The sequence below is a fragment of the Bacillus rossius genome, chromosome 16, assembly GCF_032445375.1.
Source record: "Bacillus rossius redtenbacheri isolate Brsri chromosome 16, Brsri_v3, whole genome shotgun sequence".
In the NCBI taxonomy this organism is placed as follows: domain Eukaryota; kingdom Metazoa; phylum Arthropoda; class Insecta; order Phasmatodea; family Bacillidae; genus Bacillus; species Bacillus rossius.
Window position 1 is genome coordinate 3,555,555 of NC_086343.1, and position 18,757 is coordinate 3,574,311.

The 18,757-nt window shown below is 41.8% G+C and overlaps 1 protein-coding gene across 1 annotated transcript; it reads left to right on the forward strand.

Moving 5' to 3' along the window:
* The first annotated feature begins 480 nt into the window (after positions 1–480).
* Positions 481–17,984, forward strand: LOC134540285 (sphingomyelin phosphodiesterase 4). The gene is made up of 13 exons (XM_063382943.1): positions 481–596; positions 2,609–2,908; positions 4,992–5,094; positions 5,550–5,751; positions 6,728–6,929; positions 7,405–7,517; positions 8,499–8,627; positions 8,668–8,854; positions 10,772–10,933; positions 13,550–13,771; positions 15,236–15,313; positions 15,971–16,168; positions 17,504–17,984. Exons 1-13 carry the CDS (start codon positions 570–572, stop codon positions 17,897–17,899), a joined length of 2,319 nt encoding a protein of 772 aa, XP_063239013.1. The 5' UTR covers positions 481–569; the 3' UTR covers positions 17,900–17,984.
* The last annotated feature ends 773 nt before the right edge of the window (positions 17,985–18,757 follow it).

Sequence of the window (18,757 nt, forward strand, 5' to 3'; positions counted from 1 at the left end):
TTTTAACACCCCCCCCCCCCTGAAATTTTAATGATGCAGTCTGCATCGTTATCTCCCCTTGTGGGCACCCCTGCGTAAACAATACTTTACCAGAAGTTATAATGGCTACGTCAACCAACGTCCGTAGCGTAGTCGGATGCACACCGACCGGCTTACGGTGCGAGGGATTTTGGGTTCGAGTCCCAGTTAAGACATGGGTGTTAACTTACGTACAGATATTTGATTGATGATGTAATAATAAAATGGCTTGACTAAGAAAAGGCATCAAGTGCTGGTTGTGGGAGGAAACCAATAACCATTCAACCAATTAAAAAAAAAACTGGTTGTGTCAATACCGCCACAAGAGTCTAATGATACTAAAAACTCTTGTCATTTAAATACGATAACTGTAGTGTTTATGATCAGTTTCGGAACATGTCTTATTAAGCAGAGAATTTGAATTTTCAGTTGGTAGTTGTGCTGTGTTCAAATATTTTGGTTGGTGGCCGGTAAATAGTTTATCATTCGAATGGCTTGAAACGAGTTTTATCGTTGTTGCCTTTTTATATGTTGAGATTTTATCTCTGCTGATGACTTCTCCCAGCGAAGGAATTGATGTATGTCAACATATAATTGTAGTGTTTTTTTTTTTTTTTAAATTTAGTTATTATTGCACTGAGTTGAAACCTGTGAACAGTGCTTTCCAAATTGTTAAGTTTATATTGTTTACGTCAGTCGTGTTTTACCTAATAGGTTTTGTTTTGCTTCTGTTTATAATTTTTTTAAACTGTTAATCTGCGTAAATCTAACCTCTGCTTCATTGAGAGTGATCTGGTTTCAAGCGCAGGTTAAACCTGCATACTTGCCCAGTTTTCTCCCCCGTTAAGTTTTAAAAGATACTTATTTTATCATTGTTCTGGATTTATCGTAGAAATGTTCAATGAGGGAGAAAATGAAGCAAGTATCCAGGAGTACCTCAGTGCTCGCCTCACTTAGCTATAGGAAGAAAAAGCAAAGTTAACGCAGGTTCGAAATAACATGTAAAGGGTAATATTTCCGTATCACCTACCCAAGTTTATTCCTTCATCCTGATTGCATGATCGTCGGTAAATTGTTCCCATAAAAAAAAAGTATATGAAATTCTAAATGGTGTTTCTGAACAGTACAGACGTTCCACTACCTTGAAAACAGCATTTCAAAATTAATACTCATTTCTAAGAAATTGCCATCTATAGGTTACCATGGGTAGTCTGTGCAGTGACGTGTTGTCATGTTGTGTTTTATTAGCATTGCCGAGACTGTTTTCCACTAGAAATTGGCCGATTGTTGTCGCAGCTCTACTGTTTACTTAATACTAGCTGCAACCTGATCCTGTGTTCCTTAGGTATACAGCATAGCTGATACTGTTTTAAAAAAAGACGGGGATGTTTAATTGTCCTATGGTTATCAAGAGATCCTTAGCAAAGCTGAAACTGTTTAATAAAAAAAAAATGTTTTATGTCAGTGTATATTACGTCCAGGGGTCAATACTGTTTTCCACTTTATTTGTTTTTCAACCCTAACTAGGCTCAACTAAGTTGAAAATTCAATTAGGGTGGCAAACAGTCTTGGCCGTGGCCGTAACGTACTGATATTAAATATCCCTGACTTTTTGAAAACAGTCTCGGCTACCTTGTATCCCCAAGGCTCTCTGGAGAGCCACGGGATCAAGTTGCAGTGAGTATCAAGTAAAAAAAGTAGAGAGGTGACAACAATCAGGCCAATCTCTTAAAAAACTGTCTCGACTACTCTAATAAAAAAATGCACAGCATTGCGACGGCCGCATATGCTACCTAATGTAACACAAAAAACTGCAATTTCTCAGAAACCAGTTCAATTTTGAAACTTTGTTTTCAGGGTAGATAGAGGAACGTCGGTAGTGTTCAAAAAATAAAATTTGGGATTTTATATATATATAAAAAATAGCTAGGCCTACATCACAATTTACCTGATTGTGTATATATTGATTGGCCAAACAAAAACTTGAATATCACAATCCAAACAAATTTTCAGGTATTTTCATAATTAAGTGATATCACAATACAGTACACTCCCAATTATCCGCGAAATTAAGTGGCAGGGCCACCGCGGATAGTGAAAATCGTGGATCATCCGCAAAAGAGCCGAAAATGGGAAACAAAAAAAAGAAACATTAATTTTAACTTAAAAAAATCTAAAAATTTATGTACAGTAATAAAAGTTACAATTAACAGTAAAAAAAATTGAAATGGTGCTAAAATTTCAGTATTTTACTAAATAATGCAACCGTACGACTAGAAACAAATCGCGAACGGAGACAAAAAAATAGCGACGCATGCCAGCCTACTGCGCGAGTTCCGAGAAGGGCCTGTTGCGTTTTACTGTATACTGCAAAACGTTACACTCGTCAGTAAGAGTTCAAATTTTCTCGCTTGTAATGAAATACAGATTTACATAAGTGCTGTATTTTTTTCGTAGCATGCGCGGATAATAGGGAGTTTACTGTACTTACACATTGGTTATGTCCAGGATTTTTCTATGTGATAAAATAAAACGGCAAGCCTCGCCTGCCACGTGAACCATGGATGGAGGAGAGGAATGTGGTCTCCAGGCCTGGCTGGCCGAGGCGGCTGGCCTGCCGCTGAGGCGACGCTGCGCCGAGGTGGGGCGACTCCTGGACGAGTGCCGGGAGCGGGACCTGGAGGCGCTGTTCCCCGCCGTGGTGGGCGACGTGTTCGGGGCGGGCGGCTCCCGCGACTGGGGGCTGCGCTCCACGCTCCGCAAGTACGCGCCGGCCGACTTCGACGCCCTGGTGGGCCTCCTGGGACCGCAGGGCCCCGTGTTCCGGGCCTGCTACCGCCTGCTCGCCAACTGCTACCTCAAGTACCAGTTCCCCCTGGCGTTCCTGCCCGTGAGTGGCTCGCGTGGGGGCCCGCCTGCGCCCGGGACCGGGTTGAGCTCCCAGGACCCTCCTACCCTGACAGGACGAAAATTACAATTCTCTTGTTATTAGAATAATCATTAGAAAACATTACAAGTAATGCAAAAAGTACAGTTCACATTTACAGCCATGTCCACATTAATTTTTTGGATTCTTTGATTTTTTTTTTTTCTCGTGGATATGGAAAAAGTTGAACGTTAATTGAATGGATGGGGGGCCCGAAAAAATTAAATTGCCCCTGGGTCATGTCGATGGCCCTGCATGTCGATGGTTTTTGTTTAAAATTATTCAATTGTTTGCCCTAATTAGTTTAATTTAGACCTAATAAACATTTTAAATAAAATGGAGGTTGGTACAGATATTAAATAAAATATAAAGGTTTTTATTTTTTTCTTTTCTTTTTTTTTTTATTTTTTTCATCAGAAAATACAAGTGTTTTCATGCAATGGTATCGGACACATCACGTATCACAGGGTTCGTACACCTCCTTAATAATAAAAAAAAAAAAATCCTTAATCTGTCTTAAATTGATTAAGCACCCACAAAAGTCCTTAAATTTCAGTAGTAATCCTTAAATATTACTTTTTAAATGGTAGATTGCAACTAATGGATAAATGTGAGAAAACAAGAGGACTTAGCAGCAAACAATACTTTTTGTATGGCCAGTACAATTTTGGGTTATGATATTAAATTTTATATATATATATATATATATATATATATATATATATATATTTATATATATATATTTTAACTTTTCAAGTAAATATAATTAGTAATCATAGTAAATGGTTGGGGTGTAAAATTCAGATACACTGCTTGTGCTAGATGTGTTCCAGAGATAATTCTGGACAGTAGGGGCTTATCTGAAAGAGTGAATCAACCAACTAAATTATTTTTTTGTACTTTAACTACTAAAAATTGTTTGCTTGAGGTACATTTGTGATATTACAAATGGTTTTGTTCCTCTTGATAGTGATAAAGGCGAAGTAAAGGGGACCTTAAAAACTCTTTAATTTTTGATAGCACAAGCAGGTACGAACCATTTATCAGTAATTACTTACAATAGTTTTATACAAATAATACAAAGACATAAAAATAAAACAGTATGTGATTGTTATATTGATAATGCATGTTCTGCACTACATGATAAATGTTAAGATAAGCCTGCCATTTCTTAAGCTTTTTCTCTGCATAACCAGCAGTGTCAGTATGGACTATAAACTTAAGTACATGTGTAAGTAGGTATTCCTAAAAGTAAAAACACTAGTTTTTTTCTTCAACTCGCATCCTTACATAGTGAGTGTACATACGTATATACGTACGTATATTCATGCGAATATCTAGCATGGACTTTTTTTTCTTCTATTGGTTGAGAGAATGCAGTCTCTCTTTCTCATGAATTTTTGCCATGCATGCTTTATCCATGCAAAATACCAGAACAGTAAGTAACTCCAATGAAAATAAAATCATGCCATAAAAATGTTTTTCGATTTAATTTTTTTTATGCATTCAAGAATGATAGTTTGTAGGCGTATATATGTTCATTTTATGTTTGATCGTTATTTTCTGAATATTATTTGCTTTGGACTTTATTTTACTTATGGCTACCTCAGAATTCATTCTTCGGAAAAATGCTTTCTAGAGTTTGGTTGCCAAATTGCGATGATAATTAATTTTGTTGATTTACTGCCATTTTTATAATTATTTCATGTATTGACATGAGGTGGATACAGGAAGGATGATGGAAGTCTTGTTGAAGATCCCCTTCCGAAATAAAATTTTGGGAATGAGATGTAATTAATATCTAGATACTAAAAACTTAGTCTACATATTATATTCAGGCTAATTTATTAATAGTTATACATCCATTGAATGTAAAAATAGCCCAATAATTACTTAAGAATAATTTTATCCGTTGTATAACCTACCCATGGGTTGGGAAGAGGGGAATATCACCCCCCCCCCCCCTTCATAATTCTCTATCTCTCTCTCTCTCTCTCTCTCTGGATTTGCTTCTGTGTACCGAGCAGTATTTGTGTCATTTTTCCAGCCGAAAATCAAGAAACTCATTGAAGATGGCTCGGTTCCCCCGTTCTACATGGACAAGGTATACGTCGACCATCAGACCAGGATGGTGGCAGCTCTCCAACTCAGTATCCTTATTGTGCATCTACCTTGCATCGTTGGGGGGGGGGGGGGGGGGGTAATAGGTATCATTTATAAGTGCTTAGCGTAAATGATCGTCAACGTAATAAAACTTTACAAAAGATATTTTCTAAAATTTGAGCCTTCTAAGTCAGTTGGCAATATAAAAAGTAGGAAAATCATTACGACGGACGGACGTACGAATTGTTAGGTATTTTTTTGGTCGTAAATATCACTATGTAGTCTTTTCTAAGTTACAATTGAAATACTGTTTTAAAAAAAAAGTTAAGGTAGAATCTGGGCCTAAAATTTACTAAGTTTTTTATTTTACAAAAGACGTTAAAATGTCAAGAAAAATAACTTTCTCTCTGTGAAGTTGGCGAACGAGCCCTGCGTGAGTGTGTGTGTGTGGGGAGGGAAGGGGGAAGCGTGGCGATGTTCCTCCTGAACGGCGAGCGCGCAGACCCGCTGGAGCTGTACCTGTTCCACTTCGCGCACCGCCTGGTGAACCCCTGGCTGCAGCGGCCGGACGAGGCGTGGCGGCAGGGCGACACGCCCTACGCCCGGCTCCTCGAGGAGTACCTGGGCCACCTGCTGCCGTGCGAGGGCCCCGTGCAGCCGTGCCCGCCCCGCGCCGTCGCCCCGCTCCACGTCTCCCCCGCCAGGTTGTCGCCCCGTCAACACTTGGATCACCTCTACTGTCTTTCTGTCCCGGCCGGTCCGGCTGGATGAGGCTCAACTGTACCTTTGAATATATACACCGTGTAGAAGTCGCCAGCGGATAGGATCTACTCCACGTTCTTCAGGAGCGCGTGATGAGCAGCTTGGGGACTTCACCGCCGCAGGGCGCTGCCGTATAACGCCCTGCATCGTCTTAGGTTGTTATTTACACGTTAGAGCGCAGCACTGTCGCCCGCTGTCATCCCCCCGCCCCCCCGCATACCCCCCACCCATCATTCAGTGCAGCTCAAGGTCGTTCAGCGGGAGGGGGAAGGGGTGTTTGAAGAGTTGGACACTTGTCCGCTAGGGACCACCGCGAGTCGATGCCCCTAGAGATGGTGGCGATTGCGGCGGTGAATTAACCAACGACCTCAAAACCGTATTAGAAATTTTAACCCGGGCTGGCGACTTCTATACAGTATATATATTCAAAGACTGTACCGAGTGTTGTGCGTATAAAACAGGGGGGTTGTCTTTAAGGTCGGTTTACAGACGATAATTTTACGTGATAACGTCATGAGAAAACGTTGATGGAAAATTGCTTACTTTTTAATTATCAAATATTATTTACAGTTTTTGCAAATTTAATTTAAATAAATTGTTTAAATATAATCACGAATAATTAGTTATAGAAATAAACTGAAATCAAATCAATGTCAATAAATTGTTAATTTAAAATGACGATATTGGACAAATATTTTAAATTGCTGCTTTTAAAAAAGCCCGCCCTAACCTGTTTGATATTATAGAAGATTTTCTCGCACTGCGGTCGGCCGGTTCTTGCACGCTCGGATCAGGCGGAACGTGACAATGAGTCGGCGTTCATCGATTTATGAGATGTTATCATGTCAAAAAATTTTGTTGGACCAAGTTCAAAACTGAGATGAAGCAACGGGGGGCTGTGTGTGTGTGTGTGTGCAGGCCGGCTTCGCCCCCCAGCCTGCTGCGGGCGTCCCTGCTGCTGAGCCAGGCGTCTCCGGCCGGCGCGCGCCGCCCCACCTCCCCCATCTCCGCGCACCCGGCCGCCGGCCGCACCGAGATCTGGCGCAGCGAGACCGCCGTGCAGGTGTTCATGGACTACTGGCTGGGCTGCGACGCCGGGGACTCCCCGCCGGCCCTCAGGGTGTGTGTGTGTGTGCGTGCGTGGACCGCCCGGCGCGGGTGCTCCCGTTTCAGTGGCGCTTATAGCGCGGTGTCTTTACTTCGTGCGTCGAGCTACTTAAAGATCTGAATAGTAACCATGTGTGTGCGAGCTTTATGGGAAAAAAATTTCAATCAGCATGAAGTTATATACATATCTGCAAAAATTCGTGCTTTTAAATGTGACCCATAAGCAGGGACAACCCTTCTGCGGTAACTACAGTATAAATATGTTCGACTCCGCCATTCGGCGTTCCGCTCCATATCGTTGTTCTTTTTTTTTTGTCGCCCTCCGGGAGTTAAACTTTAGTTATGCTCTGATGACTTCATTGACCTCAGCCTACTTTGATGGTTTGTAAGATTCATCTCAAAAAATTATTAATGTGGGATTTGCAAAGTCAAGTGAATTTTAACTTCGATGAGTGGCCAGCATTCTTACGACAGGTTGAATGTTCCAGGGCTCGCTGCCGTGCTTGGAGCACGTACGCATCGTGCGGCACTTGATCAAGTACCTCCATTATTTCGCCAACAGTGCCTCCGACGAGGTGACTGCCCTGAACGAGCTGAAGAGGTGAGCTTCGATTTGGTCCTCTGTCTAAACTTGATGTGGGGTGGGTGTTTTAGTGCGTATGGGGTCGTCCATTAATCACGTGATGTTTTTTTAGCAAATTTTTAACCCCCCCTCCCCCCTAGTGATTTGTGGTGAGGTTTTAGCCCTTTCCCCCCCCCCCCCCCCCTAATAAATCACGTGTATTTTTTTGGTACAAAATATTTTTAAAAATTTCAGAATATTATCTTTAAATATAGATATAATCGTATAATCTAATATAATTCTGGAAAATTAAGCACAGCATGTATATTCGGCGCCAAAATCACAGCCTTACTGGCGACTGGCAAGCCGAGCCGGGTGGTTCATGTTGCGGCGGGCGGGGATATTGTTGCCTGGCTACGGCGAGTCAAGGTCACGCGTCTCTTTTCGGTTCAGTAGAAATCGGGCGAAAAAATAAATTCACGTGATATATCTCTACACCCTCCCCCTCCTCCTTGTGATATTTCGTGATTTTTCCCGAACACCCCCCCCCCCCCCCCCCCCCTCCTTTCGAGCCTCACGTGATTAATGGACGATCCCTATGAGACACGGATACGCAGCCCCATTGACAGAAAAATGTCCAATAAACTAACATTTTAAGGTAAATTCATTTATTTTTTCCTTTTGAAATAATTGTCAAATGGACTTGGCATTCGTTAAAATATACAGGTGCGCCACGGATTGTGCCATGTTTAATATCGTTTTGGTGAAAGTTGTTGGTCCCATATGCCTTTCTGATTATCTTTCTTCAGAAGACTTCTACTATTAAATTTAATTTATATTTCATTTTGAAAACTTGCCAACTTTTAAATTCTGTTTAGTTTAATCGGTGTCTGGACAAGCAGGATGTGGATTACTGGGACTCTACTATGTTTTTTAAGGTATTTTATTCTTGTGATGAACATGCAGCTGAAGATACTCGGTCAGATCCTGACTCGTCCTGCACGTGTCCTGTGCTCCCAGGATCATCCTGCCGTCCTGCCAGGGCAGGATCTACTCGTTCCTGCGCTGCACGATCCAGCAGTGGCCGCTCGACTCCTCCTTCCGCCTGATCCTGGAGACCTGGCTGAGCTTCGTCCAGCCGTGGCGCTACGCGGACTTCCGCGCCCGCGCGGGGGCCGGCTCCCCCTCCCCCCCCGCCGCCGCATCGCGCGGCGGACGACGACGACGGGCCGGGCGCCGTCGACGCACGCTGGCTGGGCTTCGTCGCGCAGAACCTGCTGGCCTACACGGCCGTGTTCCGGCAGCTGCTGCCACGCTTCTCGCGCGTCGACCTGGCCATGCCCAAGAACGCCTACATGCTGTACCGTGTCACCAAGGTGGGCGTCACCTCTGCCTGCGACCGCGGTCCCTCTCGCGAGATCAGTGTCGCCAGATAGATTCCACCCCGCACGGATACGTTAAAATTCTTTTTTTTTTTTTCTCTGTATACGATTTATAGGGCTGTGCATATTTCGCGAAAAGATACCGAGGCCAGCTGAAAGTTGTAATGCCTATACGCATTGGGACGGGGTGGGACGCCATAGCATGGCAAGGATTGAGAACAGGTATTAGTAACACTACAACAACAAATTTTTAACAATAATAAAGTTTTAATAAAACCAAACACTTTTGCTGTGTGTGTGTTAAGCACTTCAAAAAAACCATATTGGTTTTTTTTGTTACGTAAATGATCACCTTGTTATTTATTTTTGTTTAGTTTTATTAAAACTTTATTACTGTTCAAATTTGTTGTTGTGTTACAAATACCCGTTCTCAATCCTTGCCATGCTATGGCGTCCCACCCCGTCCTAATGCGTATAGGCATTACAAAGTTAAAACACTGTATCATCGTCTGTGTTTCGTGACTGGGCGAGTTTCTCTCAGGTGCACGTCGATTGTTACATACACCGATCACAGTGATCCAGAGCGGAAGCAAACGCGTCCTGAGTGGCCCAGGGTCAAACAAGTCGACGACCTCTCTCGCAGACGGCCGGCAATCAGATTGAACTATCCGGTGGTGCGGGTGTACCTTGTTGCAGTCTAATAGGCGTTCAGATTTTTTTTTCCGCGAAAATTGCCTGCCCTAACGACTTATGATTATGATAAGTTTTAATGTACACATTTTTTTTTTAATTTTACAATTTTTATTTTATTTTCCTATTTACAAAAAAATAGTGTCATTTGACATTATTATTTTTACAGTATTATGGTGTCTGGAAGAAAAGCTATCAATTATAAATAAACACCGCTCATTATTTCACAGTTGGTCACTATTAAAACCAAGGTACAGTATCCTATTCAATATATGTTATGGTCAAAAACATGATCTTCTGTACTTTGCCAGCGTCACCCACGATAGTAGGGGCGTGTGAAGTTTCATAATCCGTTTGGAAAAAAAATTTCATAAAAATTAAATAACTTAAAAAAAAACTTCCCGAATAACTGTTCAGTGTAGAATACAGTAAAAATGTGTGTACAGGTGAAGAAAGTCACTAAAAAGGAAACATAAGACAATTAAGAAAAAGTTCCGATATAAACAGTAATTGGTGCTGAAGTCATTAAAAAATTTTCCCAGCAGTGTTTTTACTAACTTGCTTCATTTTTTATAGTGGGGTATCTGCCATTTAGTTGGGTAACTGACTACTGTGTTAACTGTTGATTAGTGCAGTATCTGCCTATTAACGGGGGATTGCCAGATTAGTCAGACTTAAATATTTATAGTGTTTACAAATGAAGTTTTTTTCACGTATTAAAAATAAAAATCCAAATTCCTATATTGTGCTGTAGGGGAAGAATCAACCATCTCCTATTCAGAAGCCATCGGAATCTGTAAAAATGGCCAATTCCAGAATTGAAATCGACCCTGCGCTAATTTTTATCCAAACAAGTTTTACAAAAAAAAAAAATCTTTGCTAAAGTTCACCTCTTAGCAACAATTTTTTCCAGAACTGTGAAAAGTGTGTATTTTTTAAAAATTTTAATATAAAAAGATTTTGTTTTTAATTTAACCCTTCACAGCATTGTTAATCTGTGAGTGAGAATTGGGGGAAATAAGGTCAGTGGTTCGGTGGGTTTTCTGGGCGGTACTTCCATTTCCCCCCATGAATGCATTCCTTCACTGCCACATGCCGATCACTGCTCCCCTTATCTTCTACGTAGACCTGGATGTGTGTGTGGAATGTTAAGACCCTGCAGTTTGTGCGGTGTTTGAGCTGGTCGAACGGAGACTGACGGCGTGTGACCGGGGCGGGCAGGTGTTCTCCCAGCCGGGGCTGAGCCCCATGGTGGCGGAGGTGGAGCGGGCGCTGGAGGGCCAGGGACACAAGTGGTCGGCCGTGGTGCGCCAGCAGGCCCTGGAGCTCGAGGGACCCGCCTTCGTCTACGAGCCCTTGTTCTCCGCCAAGATGGCAGCGCAGGTGGGCGACATATCCTAGCCGAAGAGCCTGCGATGCACGTTCCGTACTGCACAGACCCGAACAAGCCCGAATATCTACCTTCGGCCTTCAGTTTTTTTGTTTATTACTTTACAAAATTGTGGATGGTTGGTTATGTTTAGGGACGGTGATTTTTAGTTTTTGCTAAATAGATGCTAAAATATGCTAAATTATATTTTTTCCGCTATAAAATGCTAAATCTAGACTATTCCGAGATAAATGCGAAATCAAGGTAAAAAACGTAGATTCGTCTTCACTCTACACAATTTATTTACCGATTGTATTTTGTTTTAGTTCAGTATCAAAAGAAACCATCATTTTATGGCGTATTCAGCACAAGTATCTTATTGTCACGTCATTCACAACTACTATTGTTCGTAAATATTGAATGTAGAATGGCCATCCGTGCCTCGCGATTGTAAACAAAGCAAAGAACAACTAGCTGGAAGATTGTCCGTCATCTTGCAGAGTACAAGTGTTTAGGCCACCATATTGCGACATCTCTGCTTCGTTGCGCTAACAATTGTAAGTCCCATTTTCTGACTGTGTTTCACGTGAAAGCCGCGTTCTTGTGTAGTCTGTGGAATGTTGCGTGTTTACAAATACGTGCATACTCGTGAATGTGTTGTATACTGTTATTTCTCGTGGTAAAAATGGGACGAAACGTCATTTCCATTCGCAATTGCATAAATGTTATACGAAAGTGATACAAATATTTTAATGCGCAATTTTAATTTATGTAATCGCCATCTGGAATGGAAAAAAAAAGATTTACTTGAAAAGCACATTAAATCTGAGGGACATCAGACTGCAAAAAAAAAAAAAGATTCACCGAGAAGTCGGTTGAAGAAAAAAAGTCGGTAAAACGGCAAGCAACGGTTTCTTTTTTAAAAATATACTTTTCTTCAGTAATGTAAAATGAGAGAATTGGCTAAATTGTGTTTTTTAAATGCTACAAAATGCTAAATTTCAAATTCAAAATGCTAAATGTCATTATTTTAAATGCTATAAATCACCATCTCTAGTTATGTTAGGTTAGTGTAGCTACATTGAAAATACTGTCAAATCATTTTAATGGTTGTTTAGGAATTTCTAATTTAATATGTAGCTATCGTGACTTAACAAACTATTCACACAATATCCCAATTTTTTTTTTAATGTAGCTATACTAACCTAATTAACCTCTTATCTCCACAAAATGTGTTAAATAAAGGAAATTTTGTAGCACGAAATAAAAGTATTGCCGATTTTTTTCATTTTTTTTTTTTTAAGGAAGAGGGACTAGTCGAGATAATTGCCCCTTCAACATTAATAATCAGTTCGTTTACGTATCCATAAATTCAAACTATGCCTTCAACCTTGAATACTCGTGTTAATATTTTGAGTCTACGGAAAAAAAAATTATCCCGAAGGTAGATATTCGGGCTTGCTCAGGTCTGTGCAATATACAGAATGTACATCGTTGGCTTCCCGTCCTAGCACACTCGGTCCGTTCTTACCGTCGCCAGAGATGTCAGTTTTCCACTGAAGTATTTTTGCGAAGCTTTTGTGGTAAAAAAAAAAAATGTTAGCAGGCTTTCACGGCCATTGTCTGTAGTAGCTTGGCTTCTGGGTTGTAGCCGCGTCCTTGGCGAATAATTCACTGACGTTTCGGTCGACGTTGCAGTCGCCATCATCAGGGAGCAGTTACCTTCTGGTAATTTATAGGAAAATTTTCCAGGTCGTATTTTCACAGAAACGAATATTTAAATCTGATAGAACTTTTATAAGAACACTACCTGAAATACCCGGCATTGCCCCAGCTAAATACATCTTAATGTATGGAACATCACTAGCGAGTTTCAAGTCTGTAGGACGTACGCTAGAAAAACTGGAAATTTTGATTTTAAAGTCCTGTTTATTGCACAATTTCGGGGCATCAAGGCTCTCTCTCTTTCTCTTTTATTTCCCCCTCCTAGCATTCTAAAGTACGTACTATTTTTAGTTTCATATGTCACACCCATGCCTAGAGGTTTAATGCAGTAAGAAGCAGAGTGACCGTAAGTGGCATGAGTGACATGGTTTGGATGCGAAGCGCATAGTTTTTCAACCAAGCCTCTGCCTAGAGCCCAGTTTGCACGACCCAAAGGGTTTGGAATTGGAGTGAAAAGTGCAAAAAACGCCAGCACGGCTGGTCATTTTGGAGATTTATCAAAAATATTTAAATAAATAAAAAAAAAAACGAAAAGTACAGGTAACGACTTTTTATTGCTCTGATGTAAATTTTGCAAAACCATTTTTTGTATGATTTTTTTTTTTCTAAATTGAACCGTTTACAAACATGTTAAATTTATAAATATATATTTTTAAAGGTGTGAGAATCTAACTTTGGACTAGATATTTCTTGATATCATTTGATTGTTACAAATTATTGAGTAAGTAGTATGATCACGGTGGTTCTGGAACTGGTGCCGGTCGGACCGCCATCTTGGATTGCGATGTTATGGCCGCCGATTTAGATTATGCATATGATGTCATGAAATCTTCCCCACGCGGTCCGTTCTGGTTCGGTGAGGGATTTGGGAAGTGTCGAGGGGCGACCGGGTGACGTCCCTACAGGTGTGCCAGTTCGTGGCGAAGGTGCAGGAGGCCCAGCGGACGGCCCAGCGCCTGGCGCGGGCGCGCGAGGCGGAGGCCCTGCGGCGGCCGAGCGGCCTCTCCGCCTGGCTCCGCGAGCTGCTGCTCGGCCGGCCAGACTCGGACGAGTACTCCGTCGAGGACCGCAGGAAGGTGCTCACCTACCTGGACCTGTCCCGCCACCACCTGCTCGCCATGTTCCAGGTGAGCCGTGGTTAGTCATTAACAAGTTTTGAGGATCTCTCCTATTTGATAACCCAGCCTTCATGCCTAACAGGATTTTAAGGCTGGGGCCCCCATGGGCTTGGATGCGAATACGCCGCATACGCAACCAGGAGGGGCGTTAGAGTCGTTAGCTATACACAGGGGCTGAGGCTACCCACCCCAGCATATGCACCACGGTTAGTCATTAACAGATAAAGACACAATATTCAATTTTTTTTTTTAATTATATTTCTCAAAATCCGCCTTCGCCCCTCCCAGAAAAGGTTTGCGTACCCGCCAACTAGTCGGGCAAGACTGGCAGCTCGTGTTTCAGATAAGATGCCCATTGCTTAACTTCAAAACGCTTGATTTCGTTTTTTTTTTTTTTTTTTACATCCTAACCATTGTTTGGCACACGCAAAAATGGCCGCACAATGGTGGCCAATGACGCTTTGTATTTATCCCGCAAAGACTCGTAGAAAATGCTTGGACGATGTTTTGACGTGATAACGTCTTGTAAATCGCTGAACGCCGGCTGCAAGCACGAAAAAGCACGGCTCGTTGTCGCGTTCCGCCTGGGCCGAGAGCGTGCAAGAACCGGCCGACCACCGCGCGAGAAAATCTTCTATAATATCGAACAGGTTAAGGCGGGCTTTTAAACTACCTAATTGTTCGTGATTATATTTAAACAAATTATTTTAATTAAAATTGCAAAAACTGTAACTAATATTTGAAAATTAAAAAGTACGCAATTTTTCATCAATTTCTTATGACGTATCGCGTAAAATTGTCGTCCGTAAACCGACTTTTTTTTTAGTCCAATTTTGTTTTTAAAACAGAAGATGTCAGTGTTATCATTTTTATTTTTTGTGAATTCAGTTTCCGTTATATCTACTCAAACCAAAATAGTGTAGTAGTCCAAGAGCCCTCATTCAGCTTGAAGTCATCGCTTTGGAGCTCTGTTCAGATCCATGTGACGTATGACGTACAAAATCCCTCGTAAACATTTTTATATATATATATATATATATATATGTATATTATTTTACAGTTTTAGTTTTTATTAGTAATGGTCATTGTTCCAAATAAAGATTTCTTTTCAACAGATTATTTTTTTGTTTATACAGTAACAAGAATATATACTCAACTGCACCCTTCAGAATTATTTTTATCTGAGAGGTAGGTGAAATTGATTATTACATCCAATTCGTCAAAATTAGCTTTTAGGATTGCAAGAAGAAAATTACCTCATTTTATTTTTGTGCTTGATGGCTAAGTATGAAATATGTTTTTAGTTTCATTAAAAAACTTTTAGTGTAGTAGTAGTGGTAGTGTTAGTGGTAGTAGTTGTAGTTGAATGATGGTGAGGTTGGAACCAAAATTTTAATTTAAAAAATCATATGTGAAAACAAATATTTAGAGCATATTAAATGTGATTGTTTGTGGTAATGTTTCTGCCCTCAGCTAGATGCGTCGCAGGTTCCAGACTTCGGGGACGCAAGCCCGCTAGGTTCTCCAGGTTGTGATGAGATCTTCCGCACGGTAAGTACTTCTCTTGTCACTCCAGCAGCGCTGCACATATTTTAACCACGTTATCTTTCTGGCATTATGTTACCGTAGAACCCAAATCAATGATCCACACTTTTCTCAAGATGAATAAATTACGTAAGTGCTGAAAAGGAATGTATAAATGAAGAAAAACAATTTCAAGTTGGTTGGTACTTGTTGGTGTGAGTTATTTAAAAAAAAAAAGGGGGGGGGGGGTTGTTTGTAAAGTCAGTTTACGGACAATAATTTTACGTGATAACGTCATAAGAACATCAATGAAAAATTGCATACTTTTTAATTTTCATATATTATTTACAGTTTTTGCAAATTTAATTTAAATTATTTGTTTAAATATAATCACAAACAATTATTTAAAAAAAAAGCCCACCTTAACCTGCTTGATATTATAGAAGATTTTCTCGCATGGTGGTTGACCTTTTTTTGCACGCTCGGCTCAGGCGGGACGTGACAATTTTTCGTGCGTGCAGCCGTCGTTCATCGATTTATAAGACGTTATCACGTCAAAAAAAAAAATGTTTCCGATGCCAGTAGTAGGTATTGGAACAACACTAGATAGGTATGTCCTGTATGATTACTGATACTTCGTGGGTCCTGGGTATCGGACGCTGGTTTGATCCCTGTGCCCTCCAGCCGGACACGAGCGCGCGATGGTCGCCGGACGGCAGCGGCCAGCGCCGCGCCAGCCCGCGCATCTCGCCGCCGCGCGCCCGCCAGACGCCGGCGTGCCTCGGCTACGAGGGCGACCCAGACCTGCAGCCAATCAGGAGCTTCGAGATCGCCTTCCTGGTGCGCTTCCTGTACCAGGTCTGCTCCAAGATAAACGAAATGGTTCGTATGCTCGGAACGGGCTGATGTTATCACCTTGGACACTGAAATCATGTTAGGATTTTTTTTTTTTTTTTGTAATACATAAAAAATGAGGATCAAATACTTTCCCATCAGGCACATGGCTAGTTATAAAGTCTGAGGTATGTTAAAAAAAAATCTTTCTTCCTTTCAAATAATGTGAGTAAAACAGTAGTGAATGAGCTGGTCATGAAAAGCATATTGCCCTGTAGTTGTAGTCTTGCATTGAGCAGGGCAAAACTGTTCCATTGTGGGAAACATAAAAATGTTGCTGCCATGTTAAATTTTTCTGATGCACAGAAACGGTCAGCAATTTCAGCAGAATTATTTAATCAGATAATTACATGTAAGTAACTAGTAACTACCTTTATTGAAAGGTTGCCAACCTAACTGAATGTATACCAGAGCGTTTAAATTTATTGTGCTGTAAATTTTCTTAACTGGGATATTCTTAATTGGATTTCACTTCAGTATGCTACATAGTAAGAATGCTAGAAATTTGTTGTCGGTGATCGACAATGCGAGCAGATGTTTTTCTGCTGAAGGAAAGTTACTGCCCACGTATCGTACAAAATAAAAAAAACTGCAGGACATACACCATTGCTTGTTAATGCTGGTTTTCTTGCAAACAAACCCAGGATTTGTCTACAAGATGAATACTAATATTGACTGGATTTCTGTGTGTGTATTCGTCTTGTATCCTAAAGTTATTTTTTTTGTGACAACTAGCAATGGTGTATGTCAAACAAACGTGTTATTTCAGTCTTCTCCAGACCAAGAACCATTAAGAGGAAATAAAACTTCCCTCATGTTTAATCCGACACATTCTTTAAGGCTACTGGCCTGCGACATCGAACTCCCCCGGCTTCTAATCCCGTTAGGGCGTACCCGAGTTGGAGATAAGATGGATCTTTTACATGTCCTGTTTCCTATGTTCGTATGCAGTGGCGTAGCCAGGATTTGTGTATGGGGGGTGTTAAGAAGCATGCCCCCTCTTCACCCCCCCCTGTATTAAAGCGCGGGGGGGGGGGGGGGGGGGTTGCAGGAAAATTTGAATTTTAAGGTGTAAAATAGTGTTATTTTAGCAGTTTTCGGTACTTAAATTTAAATATTATAATGGTAAAAAATTTTATTACTGTTTAATATGAAATTTGTTTGAGTGATGAATAAGAAATTTAAATAAAGATTTGGTGCTGGTGGGGGTTTGGGGGGGGGGGGGGGGGTCTGGCTACGCCCCTGTTCGTATGTCTGTGTATATTTTCTATGTTCTATAAATGTGTGATCTGACAGTGTTGATGTGGGTCGCGCGTGTCGCAGTACGGCGTGGAGATATTCAACGTGTACCACCGCGGGGATGTGTGGGGCCGCATAGCACGCCAGTTCCTCCAGCCGCCCCTGCGCATCCGCGTGTACGACAAGAGCGCGTCGCACTGCGGCTCGCCGCTCGTGGAGGAGGTGCTGCCCCCGCGGCTCAGCCTGCGGTCGCTCGCGAACCGCTGGACCGCCGCGCGGCTCGCCGGGTTCCTGCTGGCGGCGTGGTGGGCGCTGGGGTGGGGGCCATTCACGTCCGCGGTCCTCCTGCTGGCAGCCTGCCTGGCCTGGGCGTCCGCCCGGGCGCTGCTGGCGCCGCTGTTCGCGAGCGAGCCGGCCCCTCGCCCCCGGGCGCCGCTGCCGGACGACAGCTTCGACGAGCGGGCCTTCCTGTCCTCCTGACTCCCGCCCTCGGGAGACTCTCGGCGAGACTGCCGACGCACCGCGTGTTTTTAACTCAAATTTCAATTAAACGTTTCCACAATTGCTCATGGTGTCTTATTTTACTGTTGTAATTTTTTCCGAACCCCCTGCGAATCAAGGCTGATGATCGATAATGCTTGCACGAATATTCGGTACAGTAGAACACAGGTCAAATTTAATTCCTGCAAGCAAATATCCTGAACAGAAAATTTTTAACATCTACAAAATGGGGTTGAGATTTTAATGTTTTTAATTTTTGTCAGTTTTCAATTTTAAAGTCAGATTTTGGTGATAATTGTTTTTATTTTTATACATGTTGAGCTTATTCACAAAAATAGTTCATTATTTAACAAATACGAAACTAAAATATTACTTAATACTTATTTCATCAAAATAGTTTCATTTTGACTGACATGATGCTGTAGAACGATAATATAGGTTGGAAGGTGCCAGCCCTGTCAGAAAATCCTACTTGGTGGAAGCTAGTGCATACACCGGTTGGCCCACGAGAAAACAGGTGCTCGCAAGCACGACCATACATCTGCAGAAAATTGCGCCTCTCTGTCCTAACACAGTTCAAGGAAAAAAATCAATCAAATGACTACTCATAGTTCTGTATAAACAGTTGTTGGTTTTATTGCTGTCATGGTGCACTGCCGAAGACACAGAATTTTGAAGATCGCAAACTCTCACAACACTTCAGTCTGGAAAAAAAAACCTTCAAAACACAGCTGTGGTCACAAGGCAAAACAAAGGTCCAGAGTTGGCCAATACCGTATAACACACCCAGCTGAGTGCCATGTGGCACAAGGCTCGTGGTCACCTGCTCAAAAATGT